The sequence below is a fragment of the Myxine glutinosa genome, chromosome 11 (genome assembly GCF_964187855.1).
Source record: "Myxine glutinosa chromosome 11, kmMyxGlut1.1, whole genome shotgun sequence".
In the NCBI taxonomy this organism is placed as follows: domain Eukaryota; kingdom Metazoa; phylum Chordata; class Myxini; order Myxiniformes; family Myxinidae; genus Myxine; species Myxine glutinosa.
Window position 1 is genome coordinate 119,144,495 of NC_136271.1, and position 14,342 is coordinate 119,158,836.

At 42.8% G+C, this 14,342-nt stretch overlaps 2 protein-coding genes across 3 annotated transcripts in view; one reads left to right on the forward strand and one right to left on the reverse strand.

Moving 5' to 3' along the window:
* POMT2 (protein O-mannosyltransferase 2) overlaps window positions 1–4,370 on the forward strand; it is a 172,895-nt gene extending 168,525 nt beyond the window's left edge. The window contains exon 21 of one of the 2 annotated variants that reach the window (XM_068131165.2): window positions 4,031–4,370. In XM_068131165.2, the coding sequence (XP_067987266.2) occupies window positions 4,031–4,136 (106 nt within the window). In that variant the 3' untranslated portion in view covers window positions 4,137–4,370. Of the gene's footprint in view, window positions 1–3,169 lie in introns of both variants that reach the window. The other variant, XM_078787071.1, reaches the window with a different exon arrangement.
* A 65-nt stretch (window positions 4,371–4,435) lies between these two features.
* The window catches only part of LOC137436928 (neurexin-1), a 1,559,617-nt gene continuing 1,549,710 nt past the window's right edge, over window positions 4,436–14,342 (reverse strand). The window contains exon 21 of the mRNA XM_068131164.2: window positions 4,436–7,006. Coding sequence (XP_067987265.2) covers window positions 6,318–7,006 — 689 coding nt within the window. The 3' untranslated portion in view covers window positions 4,436–6,317. The remainder of the gene's footprint in view (window positions 7,007–14,342) is intronic.

A 14,342-nucleotide genomic window follows, 5' to 3' on the forward strand; every position in this document is an offset into this window, starting at 1 on the left:
CCCAATGACCATTTTTGTGTCCTGAATCGAGGCTCGTGAAAGAGCTAACATTTATTCCACAAACAAATCAACCAGACAAACAAAACATACAAAAAGAGGGAGCGGAAGACAAGATGGGGAGAGGAGGGGAAGCACACAAACACAACACCTGAGAGCAGGGAGAAGCGCGGGAGGGAGAGGGCCTGGGGGGAGGAGGCGTGGGAAGGGGGGGGGGGCGTGTCTTATTTTATTTATCTATTGTGTCTCGTTTTATTTATCTACTGTGTCTCGTTTTATTTATATATTGTGTCTAGTTGTATTTATCTGTCTCGTTTTATTTGTCTATTGTGTCTCGTTTTATTTATCTGGTGTGTCTCGTTTTATTTATCTGGTGTCTCGTTTTATTTATCTATTGTCTCGTTTTATTTTATCTATTGTGTCTCGCTTTAATTTGTATGTTGTGTCTCGTTTTATTTATCAATTGTCTCGTTTTATTTTTATATTGTCTCGTTTCATTTAGCTTTTGTCTCGTTTTAATTATCGATTGTGTCTCGTTTTATGTATCTATTGTGTCTCGTTCCTCGAACTTTTCAAACGTCCCTCGTAAATAATCAACAAAACATGCAAAAGTTATTTTTGCTTTGATAACAACAACAAATTATCTGTTTTAATAACAACAACAAACTACCTGTTTTGACAATAACAACAAACTTTTTTTTCGAAAAGAACAGCAAACTGTTCGTTTTTATAAAACAAATTATTTGTTTCGAGAACAACAATAACAAACTATTTGTTTCGAAAATAACAACAAACTATTTGTTTCGATAAAAACAATAGAATTATTTGTTTCGAGAAAAATAACAACAAACTTTGATTCGATAAAAACAATGAAATTATTTGTTTCGAGAACAATAACAACAAACTATTTGTTTCGATAAAAACAAAAAATATATTTGTTTCGAGAACAATAACAACAAACTACAGAGACATCTTATAAGATGTGACATTGTGACATTGTGACAGAACTACAGAGTTCCTTCGCTGAGATTAGAGAAAATGCTGGAAGGAAGTCTCTGCAGCACTTCACAAATCTCGGCTTTATGGGAGAGTGGCCAGACGGAAGCCACTCCTGAGAAAAAGGTACATGACAGCACGCCTGGAGTTTGCAAAAAAGGCACGTGAAAGACTCTGAGAGTGTGAGGCAAAATATTCTGTGGTCTTATAAGATGAACATTTAACTCTTTGGCCTGAATGCAAAGCACCATGTCTGGTGGAAACTGAGCGCAGCTCATCATCCATATAACACTGTCCCTGACCCTGAAGCATGGTGGTGGCAGCATCATGCTATGGGGATGCATTTCAGTGGCAGGGACTGGGAGACTTGTAAGGATAGAGGGAACAATGATGGAGTCAAATACAGGTAAATCCTTGAGGAGAACCTGCTTCAGAGTGCAAAAGACCTTAAACTGTAGCAAAAATTTACGTTACATGGAAGGAAGGAAGAAGGCCTCATGCTTCAGGATTTCAATAAGTGCAAATGGAATCTATCTGAACTGTATAACCATGATGTATTATATATGCACATGGGCACTGCATGTCTTTACTTGAAACGTGTGGGTTATTATTATTATTTTTAGAGTGATAGAGGCAGCCCTCTTTTCTGACTATGTTCTCTTTAAAAACAGGACCAAGGACCACACCAAAAAGCCCACATCATAAATGAATATAAGGGTCTTTGTCTGAGTAATTCCAGGAATATCGTGTGACTGTGAAAAAAAACCTCAGTCCTTATTTACTTTTAACAATGTGTATAAAGCAAGTCGCTGAGGCAGGCGCCACCATGCTTCGGTGGAACGCTTGAGCCGGCACTCACTCACACCCAAGACCCAAATGGCGTTTCTTGCCCAAGTGATCACTGCATCAGATGTCGGGGCATCCAATAATTGTCCTCGATTATGCCGTTTGCATCGTTGTCAATATTGAGAGAAGAAAATGCAGCAGGATAGATTGGACCTGCGGGGTGAGGGAGAGAAGTGGCAGAGAGAGAGAGATGGGGCCTGGGAGGTGGTTCTTGGAGGGTGGGGTCTCGGAGCGTGGTGGTGGTCAGAGATGGTGTTGAAGGTCTGGGAAGGGGGTAGGGAAAATTTGTAATCCAATATGAACTTAGGAGGTTTTGCTGTTTAAGAATTTTTTTTTTTTTTAGCTCTTTCAACTAGCGCAATAATAAAGGACTTCCTGTTTCTTTTTTTTTGCATTGTGGTATTTTTTACCATGGCCTTTCAGCTAGTATGGTTGAATGAGCAATCTGGAAACTTATATTTTACTGGCAAAGGTAAATTAAAGCAGGTGCATTGAAGTCAAAGAGGCACTATGTTGAAGAAAAGTGCATTTCCTAGACTATGGTGAGAACAGTATATTGTTCCTGGAACTTGTTGAATGCCCCTTCTATTAAACTAAACAACATATTACAATCTTTTCTGGATTTAATGTCAAGATTTATTACTTGCAAAATCGAAGATTTTTCAAGTATATTGGTCAGTTGCGTTTGTTATTCTGTCTGTCTATCTTTGTTTGTCACCGGCCTACAGGTCACAATTCTAAACCGATCGTCGAGAAACTTCACAAAGTTGTGGAGTTCGTCACATTTGAGAAGCTTATTGATTTTGAGGTCAAGGGTCATCTGGAGGTCAAATTTCTAAAATCGCCATTTTTAATCCGATTGACTTAAAATTTGAACAGCATTTGTATATTGAGTCACTAAATTGGGAAACCAAAGATTTTTGAGGTCAAAAGGTCAAAGGTCAACTCAAGGTCAAACTTCCAACATCATCAATTTTCATCTGATAAATCATAAATTTTCATCTGATTGACTTGAAAATTTAACAGCATTTGTATAGTGCCTCACCGCATTAGCAAACAAACTATTTTGAGGTCAAAAGGTTAAAGGTCAATTCAAGGTGAAACTTCTAAAATCAATTTTCATCTGAAAAATCATCACTTTTCATCCTATTCACCCAAGCTTTGATCAAGATCGTCAATTTTAATCTTGATGAAATGGACAAGTTCATGGATCAATGGCAACCTTTTATTGGGGGGTGAGGGGAGGGGGTGGATTTTGCAAGTATCGTGCTCTGCATGGTCTTCTTGTTTTTCCCTTCATTCTTTAATATTGGCTCATTGTCCATTGCAGTTTCTACCTCTTTCATCCTTTGGCATATGGGACTGTTGGACCCCTTGCTGATGAGCCTGGTGCAACCATGTTTGGTCTACGGTGGTTGGATTCCTGGGAGTTCTAATACTGGAACATTTGCACGATGCTGGCTGTGTACTCACCTGCCTTGGCCCTGTTGTTACCTAGAGTAAAATAATGAAACATTTTGAAGAAACCTTTCCTTTTGTAGAATATGTTGGTGAGAAGTTATATCGGTAATACTTGGCAAGAAGTATTATCAAAGGTCTTCTCCGTAAGTATGTTTTGAAAAGTCTTTTCGTGCCTTTTGTTTGAAATAAAAACTCCAGAAGTTATGAAACTTGTGAGAAGACAATTTTGCACAGTATAACACCAAGCACAGACAGACAAGGGAGACTTTGTAAAAACAGCACTGGTGATGCATAAGGAATGCATTTATTAGTAAATGGAGCAAACAGTGCATAGGAAAGCACATGAGCTTTCCACTCCATTAGTAAATGGAGCAAACAGTGCAACAGTGCATAAATTTTCATCTGATTGACTTGAAAATTTAACAGCATTTGTATAGTGCCTCACTGCATTAGCAAACAAACTATTTTGAGGTCAAAAGGTTAAAGGTCAATTCAAGGTGAAACTTCTAAAATCAATTTTCATCTGAAAAATCATCACTTTTCATCCTATTCACCCAAGCTTTGATCAAGATCGTCAATTTTAATCTTGATGAAATGGACAAGTTCATGGATCAATGGCAACCTTTTATTGGGGGGTGAGGGGAGGGGGTGGATTTTGCAAGTATCGTGCTCTGCATGGTCTTCTTGTTTTTCCCTTCATTCTTTAATATTGGCTCATTGTCCATTGCAGTTTCTACCTCTTTCATCCTTTGGCATATGGGACTGTTGGACCCCTTGCTGATGAGCCTGGTGCAACCATGTTTGGTCTACGGTGGTTGGATTCCTGGGAGTTCTAATACTGGAACATTTGCACGATGCTGGCTGTGTACTCACCTGCCTTGGCCCTGTTGTTACCTAGAGTAAAATAATGAAACATTTTGAAGAAACCTTTCCTTTTGTAGAATATGTTGGTGAGAAGTTATATCGGTAATACTTGGCAAGAAGTATTATCAAAGGTCTTCTCCGTAAGTATGTTTTGAAAAGTCTTTTCGTGCCTTTTGTTTGAAATAAAAACTCCAGAAGTTATGAAACTTGTGAGAAGACAATTTTGCACAGTATAACACCAAGCACAGACAGACAAGGGAGACTTTGTAAAAACAGCACTGGTGATGCATAAGGAATGCATTTATTAGTAAATGGAGCAAACAGTGCATAGGAAAGCACATGAGCTTTCCACCGGATGTGGGAGTCAAAAGGGGTTGGAATGAAGCAATGGGGAGCGAATGTAGCAAAATCTAACGACAAATAATTGGTGGCTTAAACACCACTCAATAGTTTAAGGTAGGGATGGGAGAGTGGAGGAAAGTTTGGGCCATGTGTGGGAAGAGTTTACCACTTCATGAAGACAAAACCAAAGTCGAATGGCTGAATTGCTGGCAGTGATGGATTTTCCAAAAGCAATAATGCATATTTTCCAGTCGTTTTCAGAATTGAAGAAAACCTCAATGAGGGATTTAAACCATGTTATGTACAACCACTTTTAATCATGTAAATACAATCCTCACAAACTTTATCAACTCTTGGTAAATATGGGTAAGGTGCAATAAGACGGCACGAAAACCCTGGACGTGCACAGACAGCCACACACGAACTACAGGCTACCGGAGTGCTTGCATGGGCAGTGCATTCTCTCCTCCTTCTTCTTCTTCTTCTTTTTTTGTTACCTCGTTTTGCCAGTCTGCCCTCTTCACAACCCACAAAAACAGCACCACACTTTAAACCTACACGTACGTCTGCAGGGAAACGGTTCGTTGTGTATCCTTGTTTTTATTATTCAGTTATTTAATTTCAGTGATTTCTTTTAAAAAAAATTAAATTTCCAATTGTTTAAATTTTTTAATTAAAATTTTAAATTATGTAATAATCCCAAAAAAATTTTTTTTTTTTTTTTTTTTTTGTATTTGAAAAATTTTCCCCCAATTTTCAATTATTTTAATATATTTTCAAATATTCTTTATTATTTAATTTATCTGTCATTCATTGTTGGTTGTTATTTGACAGTTGTTTTTTTTTATGTCAAATTCACTGCAACAATACTTTTCTCTCCAGTCACTAACCAAATCTAGGAAATAATCCATCTTTTCATGTATAATCCACTTAGTGAATGCAAACTATGTTTTGCTTTCTGCAATCACTTACATTTTCCCGAAATGGGGATCAGGAGGGGATAAAGGCCAGCACATGTCACTTCAACATCTATTTTCACTGTGGTGGGCAAGTGTGCAATTTTCCTTTTTTTCTTGTTTTGCAGAAAGGTAGGTGTGGTTGGACATTTACAAACCAATTGATCTGTGGGCATTTCAAATTTGTGTAACGTTGCCTGTGGCAAAGAGTCATATTGGACATTTCTGCACATTGGTTTGTGTTTGTGTATGCGGATGAACATGCGCTTATATATGTCATCAACCATCCGCAACCCTTTCTTCAAAAGCCAAATCTGGCTTTAGAATACTCGCTATCCATAAAAAAAATGACTGCATCACTAATAATAAAGAAAAACAAACAATAATTGGAGCAACCGGAAATGGCGAATGGCCTCCTCGGCATTCAGCGTGGCTGGAACTTTTGCATTTTCCCCTCCATTGCGAGTTTTATGTCTCAAGACAGTCACAGCCAGCTACTTTGCCTGTTACTCAGTTTTCACTGGCAAAGTCCAGGTCAGGGTAAGGATGTAGTAGTAGTAGTAGTAGGAGTAGTAATAATAGTATTGGAGAGCCTGAACATCAGGTTGTGTGTTTGTCACGTAGAGATGAACAAAAATAAATGACTAATGAATGCGATTTGTCGGACTTGTGAATTTAGTGTCGAGGTGAGACAATTATTGAGAAAATAAAGCAAGAAATTAACTGCGATAAAGGACAGTGACCATGGTAAGGAACAGTGATGAAAATACAAAAGAGAAAAACCATCGTGGATAATGAGAAAAATTACAAAGTCCAAATGCACTAATTCCCAAAGGGTCCGTGCCTTTACAACACTCAAACATAATACTCCTTGTCCTTGTTCTTCTTTGCCTTTCCAGAAATGGATGGTTTTGATTTACTCCCACCTCCCCCTCCGCTCTGCTTTCCCGGAGCACCATTGGCTTGCCCTGAACTCCCCCCGCCACTACTGCTTATGTAATTTCTTGTCTCGTCAACGTGGTACGAGCCCTCGTCGCGGTTGCGGTACTTGTACATGGCGTAGAGCAGAATGACGATGCACAGGGCGGCTGCGGCGACGATCCCCACCACCATTCCCGTGGTGCTTCCGGACTCTCGTAACGCGATTCCAGAGACGTCTCCATCGGGGTTGGCACCCGCGCCACCGGCTTGCTGCCGCCCACCAGGCCGAGCTGTGGATAAAGACATCGGGGAGGTTACCACGGGTGGACCTGCCCGCACCTCCCCGCCACTGCGTGTTGGTGGGGGCTCCAGAACGACATCCGGTGGCACGAAGCCTCCGGTTGCCCCTGCCACTGTCCTCGAGTCCTTCCCAGGTGCCCGTTCAATCGTATCCCCGGCATTGGCAGGGATGAAGGTGCCTGTGCTTGTACTTGTGGTTGTAGTGGTAGTTGTGGAGAGAAGGATTGGAGGCCAAACGCCAGGACGAGTGTCCTTGGCTTCCCACGCCTTGCCGTAGCCCGCGCCAACACCATCGCTTTCGAAGGGGGCTGAGCCCTTATGATCTGCCGTCGACGGGCACAAGGGAGTGGGCGATGGCATCAGGACGGCTCTTCAATGGGTTTGGAAGCCCACCAAGCCAGGGACTTTGAAACAGTGTCCAGTGGATAGGCCAAAGGAATGCAAGGATGTGAACAAGGAATAGAGAGAGAGAAGAGCCAAAGGAAAGAGGAACTAGTGAAAACTAGAGGGATCAAAGAGCTGAAGGACCCCAGAAAAACAGGTTGGACCGAGGACAGGCAGTGTGGAGGGCAGCTGCGGCCATGCCGCTGAACAGGGAGGCAAGGAGGCTGCTTTGTATGTGGGGTGAGGCCTTGGTGCAGCATAGGAAGTGAGCCAGGTAAGTAGTTGAAAGAGGATTTCACGGTGCATGATTGAGGCATTACAGTTGTCAGGAACAGTAGAAGAGCTACAATCAACTGAGCACCTGTATAGATAGATAATGAGAAATTAAGGTGAGAAATGCAGAAAAGGGGACGAGTTTCAAATTTCAAATACTCATTTTTAATAGTATAACCTTAGATTTCCTATAACTAAATGAAAAATTACAATAAGCATGTCCATCTATTGTATAAAAACATTAATAAGCCGCCCCCCCCCCCCCCCACCCCCTTCTCCCAGCACTCCAAAACAATTATTTATCACAATTTGGGATTAACTGGAAAAGCTGAAATGAAATATGAATCGGCCTCTGGATGTCCGCACTTAAAAACAAACAAATAAACAACACATGGGCTAATAAGTACTTTGGCATTTATACAAGTGTTCCATGTTTGTGTGCGGGCACACACAATGACTTGTAATAGATTTTCCCAATCAAGGATTTAGAAAGCAGAAATTTACTGTGGCGAGAAACGAGGTGAAGCTGACGTTTCAGACATCGGAGCAAAACAGTGAAATACGGGTTGAGGGATCATCATGAAGAGAGATGATGTAAACCATCTTCAGTGGTCAAGGGGAGGAGGTGAAACATCAAGGTCAAGGTGGCATTATCAACCATCGGAGATCGAAGACGCCGCATCTCCAGTGGGAATGTAACGAAAAAGATGTAAGGGGATTTGCCCTTTGAAAGCCATGTGAGTAAATGGGGAAAAAACGAAAATGAATAATAAATAAATATGAATGAATAAATAAACTGGAGGAAAGGCAGAGAAATGTAAAAGAAGAAAGAAAATGGTTGGGATAAGGGGAATAAATGAAAAGGTTTTTTCCATCCCAATGGGTGCGAACGTGCTAAGTTTGAAAATCGAATGTAGTTCGTTGCTTTTATCGATGTCAGAGAAATCACAGATGGTCATGCATTGGATGGAATGGTTGGGGAGATTGAAGTGACAAGCCATTGGTTTGGAAACATATGTGCTGTTGTTGGTTCTTACATTCAGGAGGTGTTCACGGAAATGATCGTACAGTCTGCATCGAGTCTCTGCGATGTTGACTTTGTTACAGGAAGTGCAGCTGATACTGTACTAAACGTTACAGGAAGTGTAGTCGAGATGATCTGGGACATTGAGGAGCCTTTTGGGTCCTGGAATGCAGGTGGTGGTTCTGATGAAGGAAAGGTGTTGCATATTGCTTACCTGAATATTTGACAGTGCCTGGTTGGAGGTCAGTTGGCAATGATCCTTTAACTGTGGAATTTTTCAGTGTCCTCTGAATATTTGACAGTGCCTGGTTGGACGTCAGTTGGCAATGATCCTTTAACTGTGGAATTTTTCAGTGTCCTCTGAATATTTGACAGTGTCTGGTTTGACGTCAGTTGGCAATGATCCTTTAACTGTGGAATTTTGCCGAGACCTCTGAATATTTGACAGTGCCTGGTTGGACATCAGTTGGCAATGATCCTTTAACTGTGGAATTTTTCAGAGTCCTCTGAATATTTGACAGTGCCTGGTTGGACATCAGTTGGCAATGATCCTTTAACTGTGGAATTTTTCAGAGTCCTCTGAATATTTGACAGTGTCTGGTTGGACGTCAGTTCGCAATGATTCTTTAACTGTGGAATTTTACAGTGTCCTCTGAATATTTGACAGTGCCTGGTTGGACGTCAGTTGGCAATGATCCTTTAACTGTGGAATTTTTCAGAGTCCTCTGAATATTTGACAGTGTCTGGTTGGACGTCAGCTGGAAATGATCCTTTAACTGTGGAATTTTTCAGAGCCCTCTGAATATTTGACAGTGTCTGGTTGGACGTCAGTTGGCAATGATCCATTAACTGTGGAATTTTTCAGAGCCCTCTGAATATTTGACAGTGTCTGGTTGGACGCCAGTTGGCAATGATCCTTTAACTGTGGAATTTTTCAGTGTCCTCTGAATATTTGACAGTGTCTGGTTGGACATCAGGTGGCAATGATCCTTTAATTGTGGAATTTTTCAGTGTCCTCTGAATATTTGACAGTGCCTGGTTGGACATCAGTTGGCAATGATCCTTTAACTGTGGAATTTTTCAGTGTCCTCTGAATATTTGACAGTGTCTGGTTGGACGTCAGTTGGCAATGATCCTTTAACTGTGGAATTTTTCAGAGACCTCTGAATATTTGACAGTGTCTGGTTGGACATCAGTTGGCAATGATCCTTTAACTGTGGAATTTTGCAGAGTCCTTTCCCCATTGAAAATAAATAATGTGCTTGTGGAAAGATAAAATTGAAATGGTTTCCCCGATAAGTCTGCAACAACTTCAAGTTTGCTTGGAATATCTTATTGACTGCCAGATTTTTAGGGTGACAAGTCAAAGCAAATCGACGTCTTTCTTTAGTTTTTAGCTTGCAAGGTTGCAAAGCCATGAGTCTATCGGTCTCGCGGGCATGGTCCACCCATGTGGTACTGTGCCACCCATGCTTGGCAAATGGCAAAGAACTGGCACATCACGTCACGACTTTGATTTGAAGACTGAGTAATTGCTGAAGAGGCAGTGAACCCCCTATGGAACAGGCCTTTTAATACAAGTGCGATGGGAGGATGAGTATAACAGGAAACTGTGTGAATCTCGGAAGGCTTATAGTGAACGCTCGTGGCCACACCTTTGCCTTTGATCGAAACATTGATGTCAAGGAAGGTAATGGAAACATCTGAAATGTCCTAGTGAAATCAAGGGCAGCATGGATGGGATTTACGACATCGATATACTCGTCGAGCTGTTGTCTTCTGCATGATGCTGCACCGATCCATTCTATGTAGTGGCCTAATAATTGTGATAGCAAATAAAACTGATCAAAAATTCCAACATTCCATCCAGCAAATGATCATTGGGGCTGCATACGTGCATTTCCCTGCATCGGGGCATTACTGGCACCTGAAAACGCAAGGAATCAAAATATGTTTTCATACTTGACACATTAGCATCCAATTGGATCAACAAACGTTTTTCTATTATTTAATAATTTTATCCCAACTTTTTTTTTTTTTTGACAAATTTCAGCACTTCCAGTTTCTTTATTCATTTTCCTCCAGGTCGCAGGGAGTTCCACGGTGCAAACTCCTTTTTGATATTCCGCCCACACCAAAGATCGGGTCTCTTTGACCTCTGATATTTATTGACCACACCCGGTAATATTCCGACCTCCTGACCCTTGACATTTCACCTTTCAACTTGACCTCTTGCATTAAATTACATAATCTTCCTTTTATCCTCCATTACCTTTATTTATTGATTTTTCCCAATGACTGGTAATTCCTCAAACAGCCTAACCTTTTTTCACAGCAGTAAACTTGTGCTTTCTCAATGCTTGGTTGGAAAAATACATTGATTGGATTCGCCATTAATTCCTTCCATTACTAATCTTTATCAAGACCAGTATTTATTGAGCCCAATAGGCTGTAACATTCCAAGTCTCACGACTGCTCGGAATATTCAGAGTTGCCTTTCCTTGTCGTGTGTGATAATGAGGGACTGTTGCTCTGTCCCTCAAGGGAAAGTGTCTGACCTACGACCTGTAAATTTTTTCAACAAACAGCATGGGATGATGGTTGAATCGCTAAAGAACAGAACAAATGAAGAGAAGTCACGAAAGGGGAACAATGTGTTTTTACCCAGTGCGCAAAGCGGGGATATTAAAGCGATTGAATGTCGTCTTTCGAACATGAATCAGAACACGAACCTGCAGCTCAGCAGTACTTTGACTGAATTTGGCAAATTGCACGGAATCTTGTCCCGAGTGCGCATGCGCACAGATAGAGGAGTAAGGTTTTGTTTTTTTTGGGTGTTTTTTTGTATACAAGATCGAGGCTCGTGAAAGAGCGAACATTAATCACACAGAAAGACAAACCGACACATAAAACATATAACATCGGGAGCGGTAGACAAGATGGGGAGAGAGGGGGAAGGACACAAACACAACATTTGAGAGCAGGGACCGAGAGACATGGAGACATCGAGAGATCTGAGAGAGGGCGAGGGCTTTGGGGCGGGGGGGCATGGGAAGGGGGCGGTGGGAGAGGTATAAAACATATGGACACTGCCAGGACTTCCAGGAAAGAAGTTGGAATTTCAAACAAGGTGGATCTGGGGTGAATTAGCGGGGGTAGAAAAGATCAAGGTTTTGGATGGGGGAAGATAAGAGATGGTGGTGAACAGCTGTTTTAAAGACCTGGAGGGAGGAGTGGGATTGAAGGGACTGAGGGAGTTTGTTCCAGAGGCGGGAGAAAAGAGGAATGAAAGAGTGAAGGTGAGCAGAGAGCCGAGATTTCGGCAGTTTAACCATCAGAGGGTTGCTGGCAGATCTTGTGCGACCTGTAGGAATATTTGGGGGACAGAGCACAGAGAGAGCTGGGGGTGCAAGGCCGGAGAGGAGTCGGTAGAAGACAGAAAGACCACCTACCTGCCTGCGGTGAGTGAGTGAAAGGCCCTCAGAGATAGCTTCATCGCGGGAGATTCCAATAATTCTGAAAGCTTTGGTTTCAACAGCGTGAAGCCGAGCTAGGTGTGAGGCAGGAGCACCAGCCCATAAGGGAGAACAGTATTCCATTGAGCTGCGGATGAAAGCCTTGTATGTGGTGAGGAGCTCAGGTGTGCCGAGGAAGGACTTCGCACGATGGAGGATGCCCAGTCGGCGAATGGCTTTGGAGGCCAGCTTGGAAATGTGGTTTTCCCAAGAAAGATCATGGCAGATTGTGAGACCCAAAAGCTTGAGCGACAGAACTTCTTGGAGAGGATTGTTTGAAAAGTAGATGGGAGGGTTGTCCAGTCGATCTTTTCGGAGAGACATAGTAAGAGTGTGAGATTTGTCAGGATTGAAAGACATGTTCCACTTGTTTGACCAGTCTGGGATTTTGTCCAAGTCTTCAGAGAGTGAGGAGGCTGCAGACTGCCGATCTGAGGGAAGAGGAATGGAGCGGCAGAGAGTGGAGTCATCAGCAAAGAGATAGAGAGGATTTTCAAGAGAGTCAGAGAGATCATTGATGAAGACCAGAAAAAGCACGGGGCCCAGAACACTGCCTTGGGGAACTCCAGCCTGAACAGGAAGAGGAGATGAGAGAAACCCATTCAGGGCCACACGTTGACGACGACTAGAGAGGAAGTCCGCCAGCCATGCGTGGAGATTTCCATGGATACCAAAGGAGGAGAGTTTGGTGAGCAGAGCGGGGTGCCAGACCGTGTCGAAGGCACGTGATATGTCGAGGGAGACAGCTCTAATTTCCTGTTTGGCATTGAGGACCTCCATCCATTGTTGAGACAGCAGAAGCAGCATGTCCAGAGTAGAGTGACCTGGTCTGAAACCAAATTGATGATCAGAGATCAAGCCATTGGAGAAGAGGAAAGATTTCATATCCGAAGCAATGATGGATTCCATGACTTTGCTGATAATTGGGAGAAGGCTGATTGGTCTGTAGTTGCTAGGATCTGTTTTTGCACCTTTTTTGTGCAAAGCGGTGATGTTGGCTGATTTCCAAGCAGATGGCAGTTGACCTTGAGCAAAAGAGAGGGTGAAGAGAACAGAGAGAGGGTGAGATAGAGCGGCAGAGCAGGATTTTAGGACCCGTGGGCTGATGCCGTCGGGTCCAGTTGCAGAATCAGAGTCGAGGGTTGACAGAAACTTTTCCACCTTGTCAGGAGGAAAGGACACGGAGTCCAGGAGCAGCAGGGTACGACTGGGTATGGTGGGTACAGAGAGGGATGGGTTTGGGACACAAGATTTAGAGGCAAACACAGAGTTGAGGCATTCAGCTTTTTCACGTGCGGAGTCAGCTGTGTAGCCGTTTGAGGTAAGGGAGGGGATGGAGGGGGAACAAACACCAGAAACGGATTTGACCAGACGCCACCAGGATTTGGAAGAGGGAGACAGATAAGAGAGTTCGGTCTTGAGAACGGAGAGATATTGTTTCCTGGCTCTCCTGAGGGCGGACACACACTTGTTTCGGGCTTTGTGAAAGGAAATGAGATTTCCTTCCGTTGGATTTGCTTTCCAGGAGACGAAGGCAAGTTGTTTCTGGGCAACAGCCTCACCACAAGATTCCGTGTACCATGGACGGGAGGAAGGGTATGACAACTGAAGACGAGATGGGATAAATCTGTGCATGAGAGAGAGCAATTTACTTTGGAAGAATTCCCAGGATGAGTTGATGTCAGAGGTGGTAGAGATGGGAGACCAGTCCAGATGATTGATGGCTGCTTGAAGACCATGCCAGTTGGCCTGAGTGAAATGCCAGACTCGTCGACGCTGAGCAGGCTCCCTGAGGATGGTCAGAGAGATGTCCACTTTAACAAGGACATGATCAGATGATCCGATTGGAGCAGAAGAAGAGCAGCAGACATTTTCAGGGAAGTTAGTCATAACCAAGTCCAGAAGAGAAGATGTTCCGTTGACTGAGATCCGGGTCGGGAAATTGACAGATTGTGTCAGTCCCAGTGAGTCGCAGAAGTCCTTTGCTGAGGAGCCATGGCTGGTGAGAGAGGTACCCACACCCAGCCAACTGGCATGATGACAGTTGAAATCACCACATATGAGGAAGAGAGAGTTGGGATGAGTAGATAGAAGTTGGTCCATATTATCAGACAGCGAGATGTAGATGGAGTCATCACTGTTTGGTGGACGGTACAACACACATATGAACAAGAGGTGGGAGCGAAGGGGAAGCCGTAGCCAGAGGTATTCCTGGGGGTGAGGTGGAGAGAGTGCAGTGCAGGGCGAGTGAGGAAGAGAGTTTTTGATAAAGATAGCAACCCCACCTCCAGGACGAGGCTGTCTGCCAGGACCAGGTAATTGTTTTAGTCTGTCTGCCTGTCTGGCAGTCAAACGAAATTTAAAATCGTTCCAAAAAGGGAACTTACTATTTTTAGGGACATCTTAAAGGACATGAATAACTAATTTAATGTGTTGTTGTGGTTGTTGTTGTATAGCCCCAGA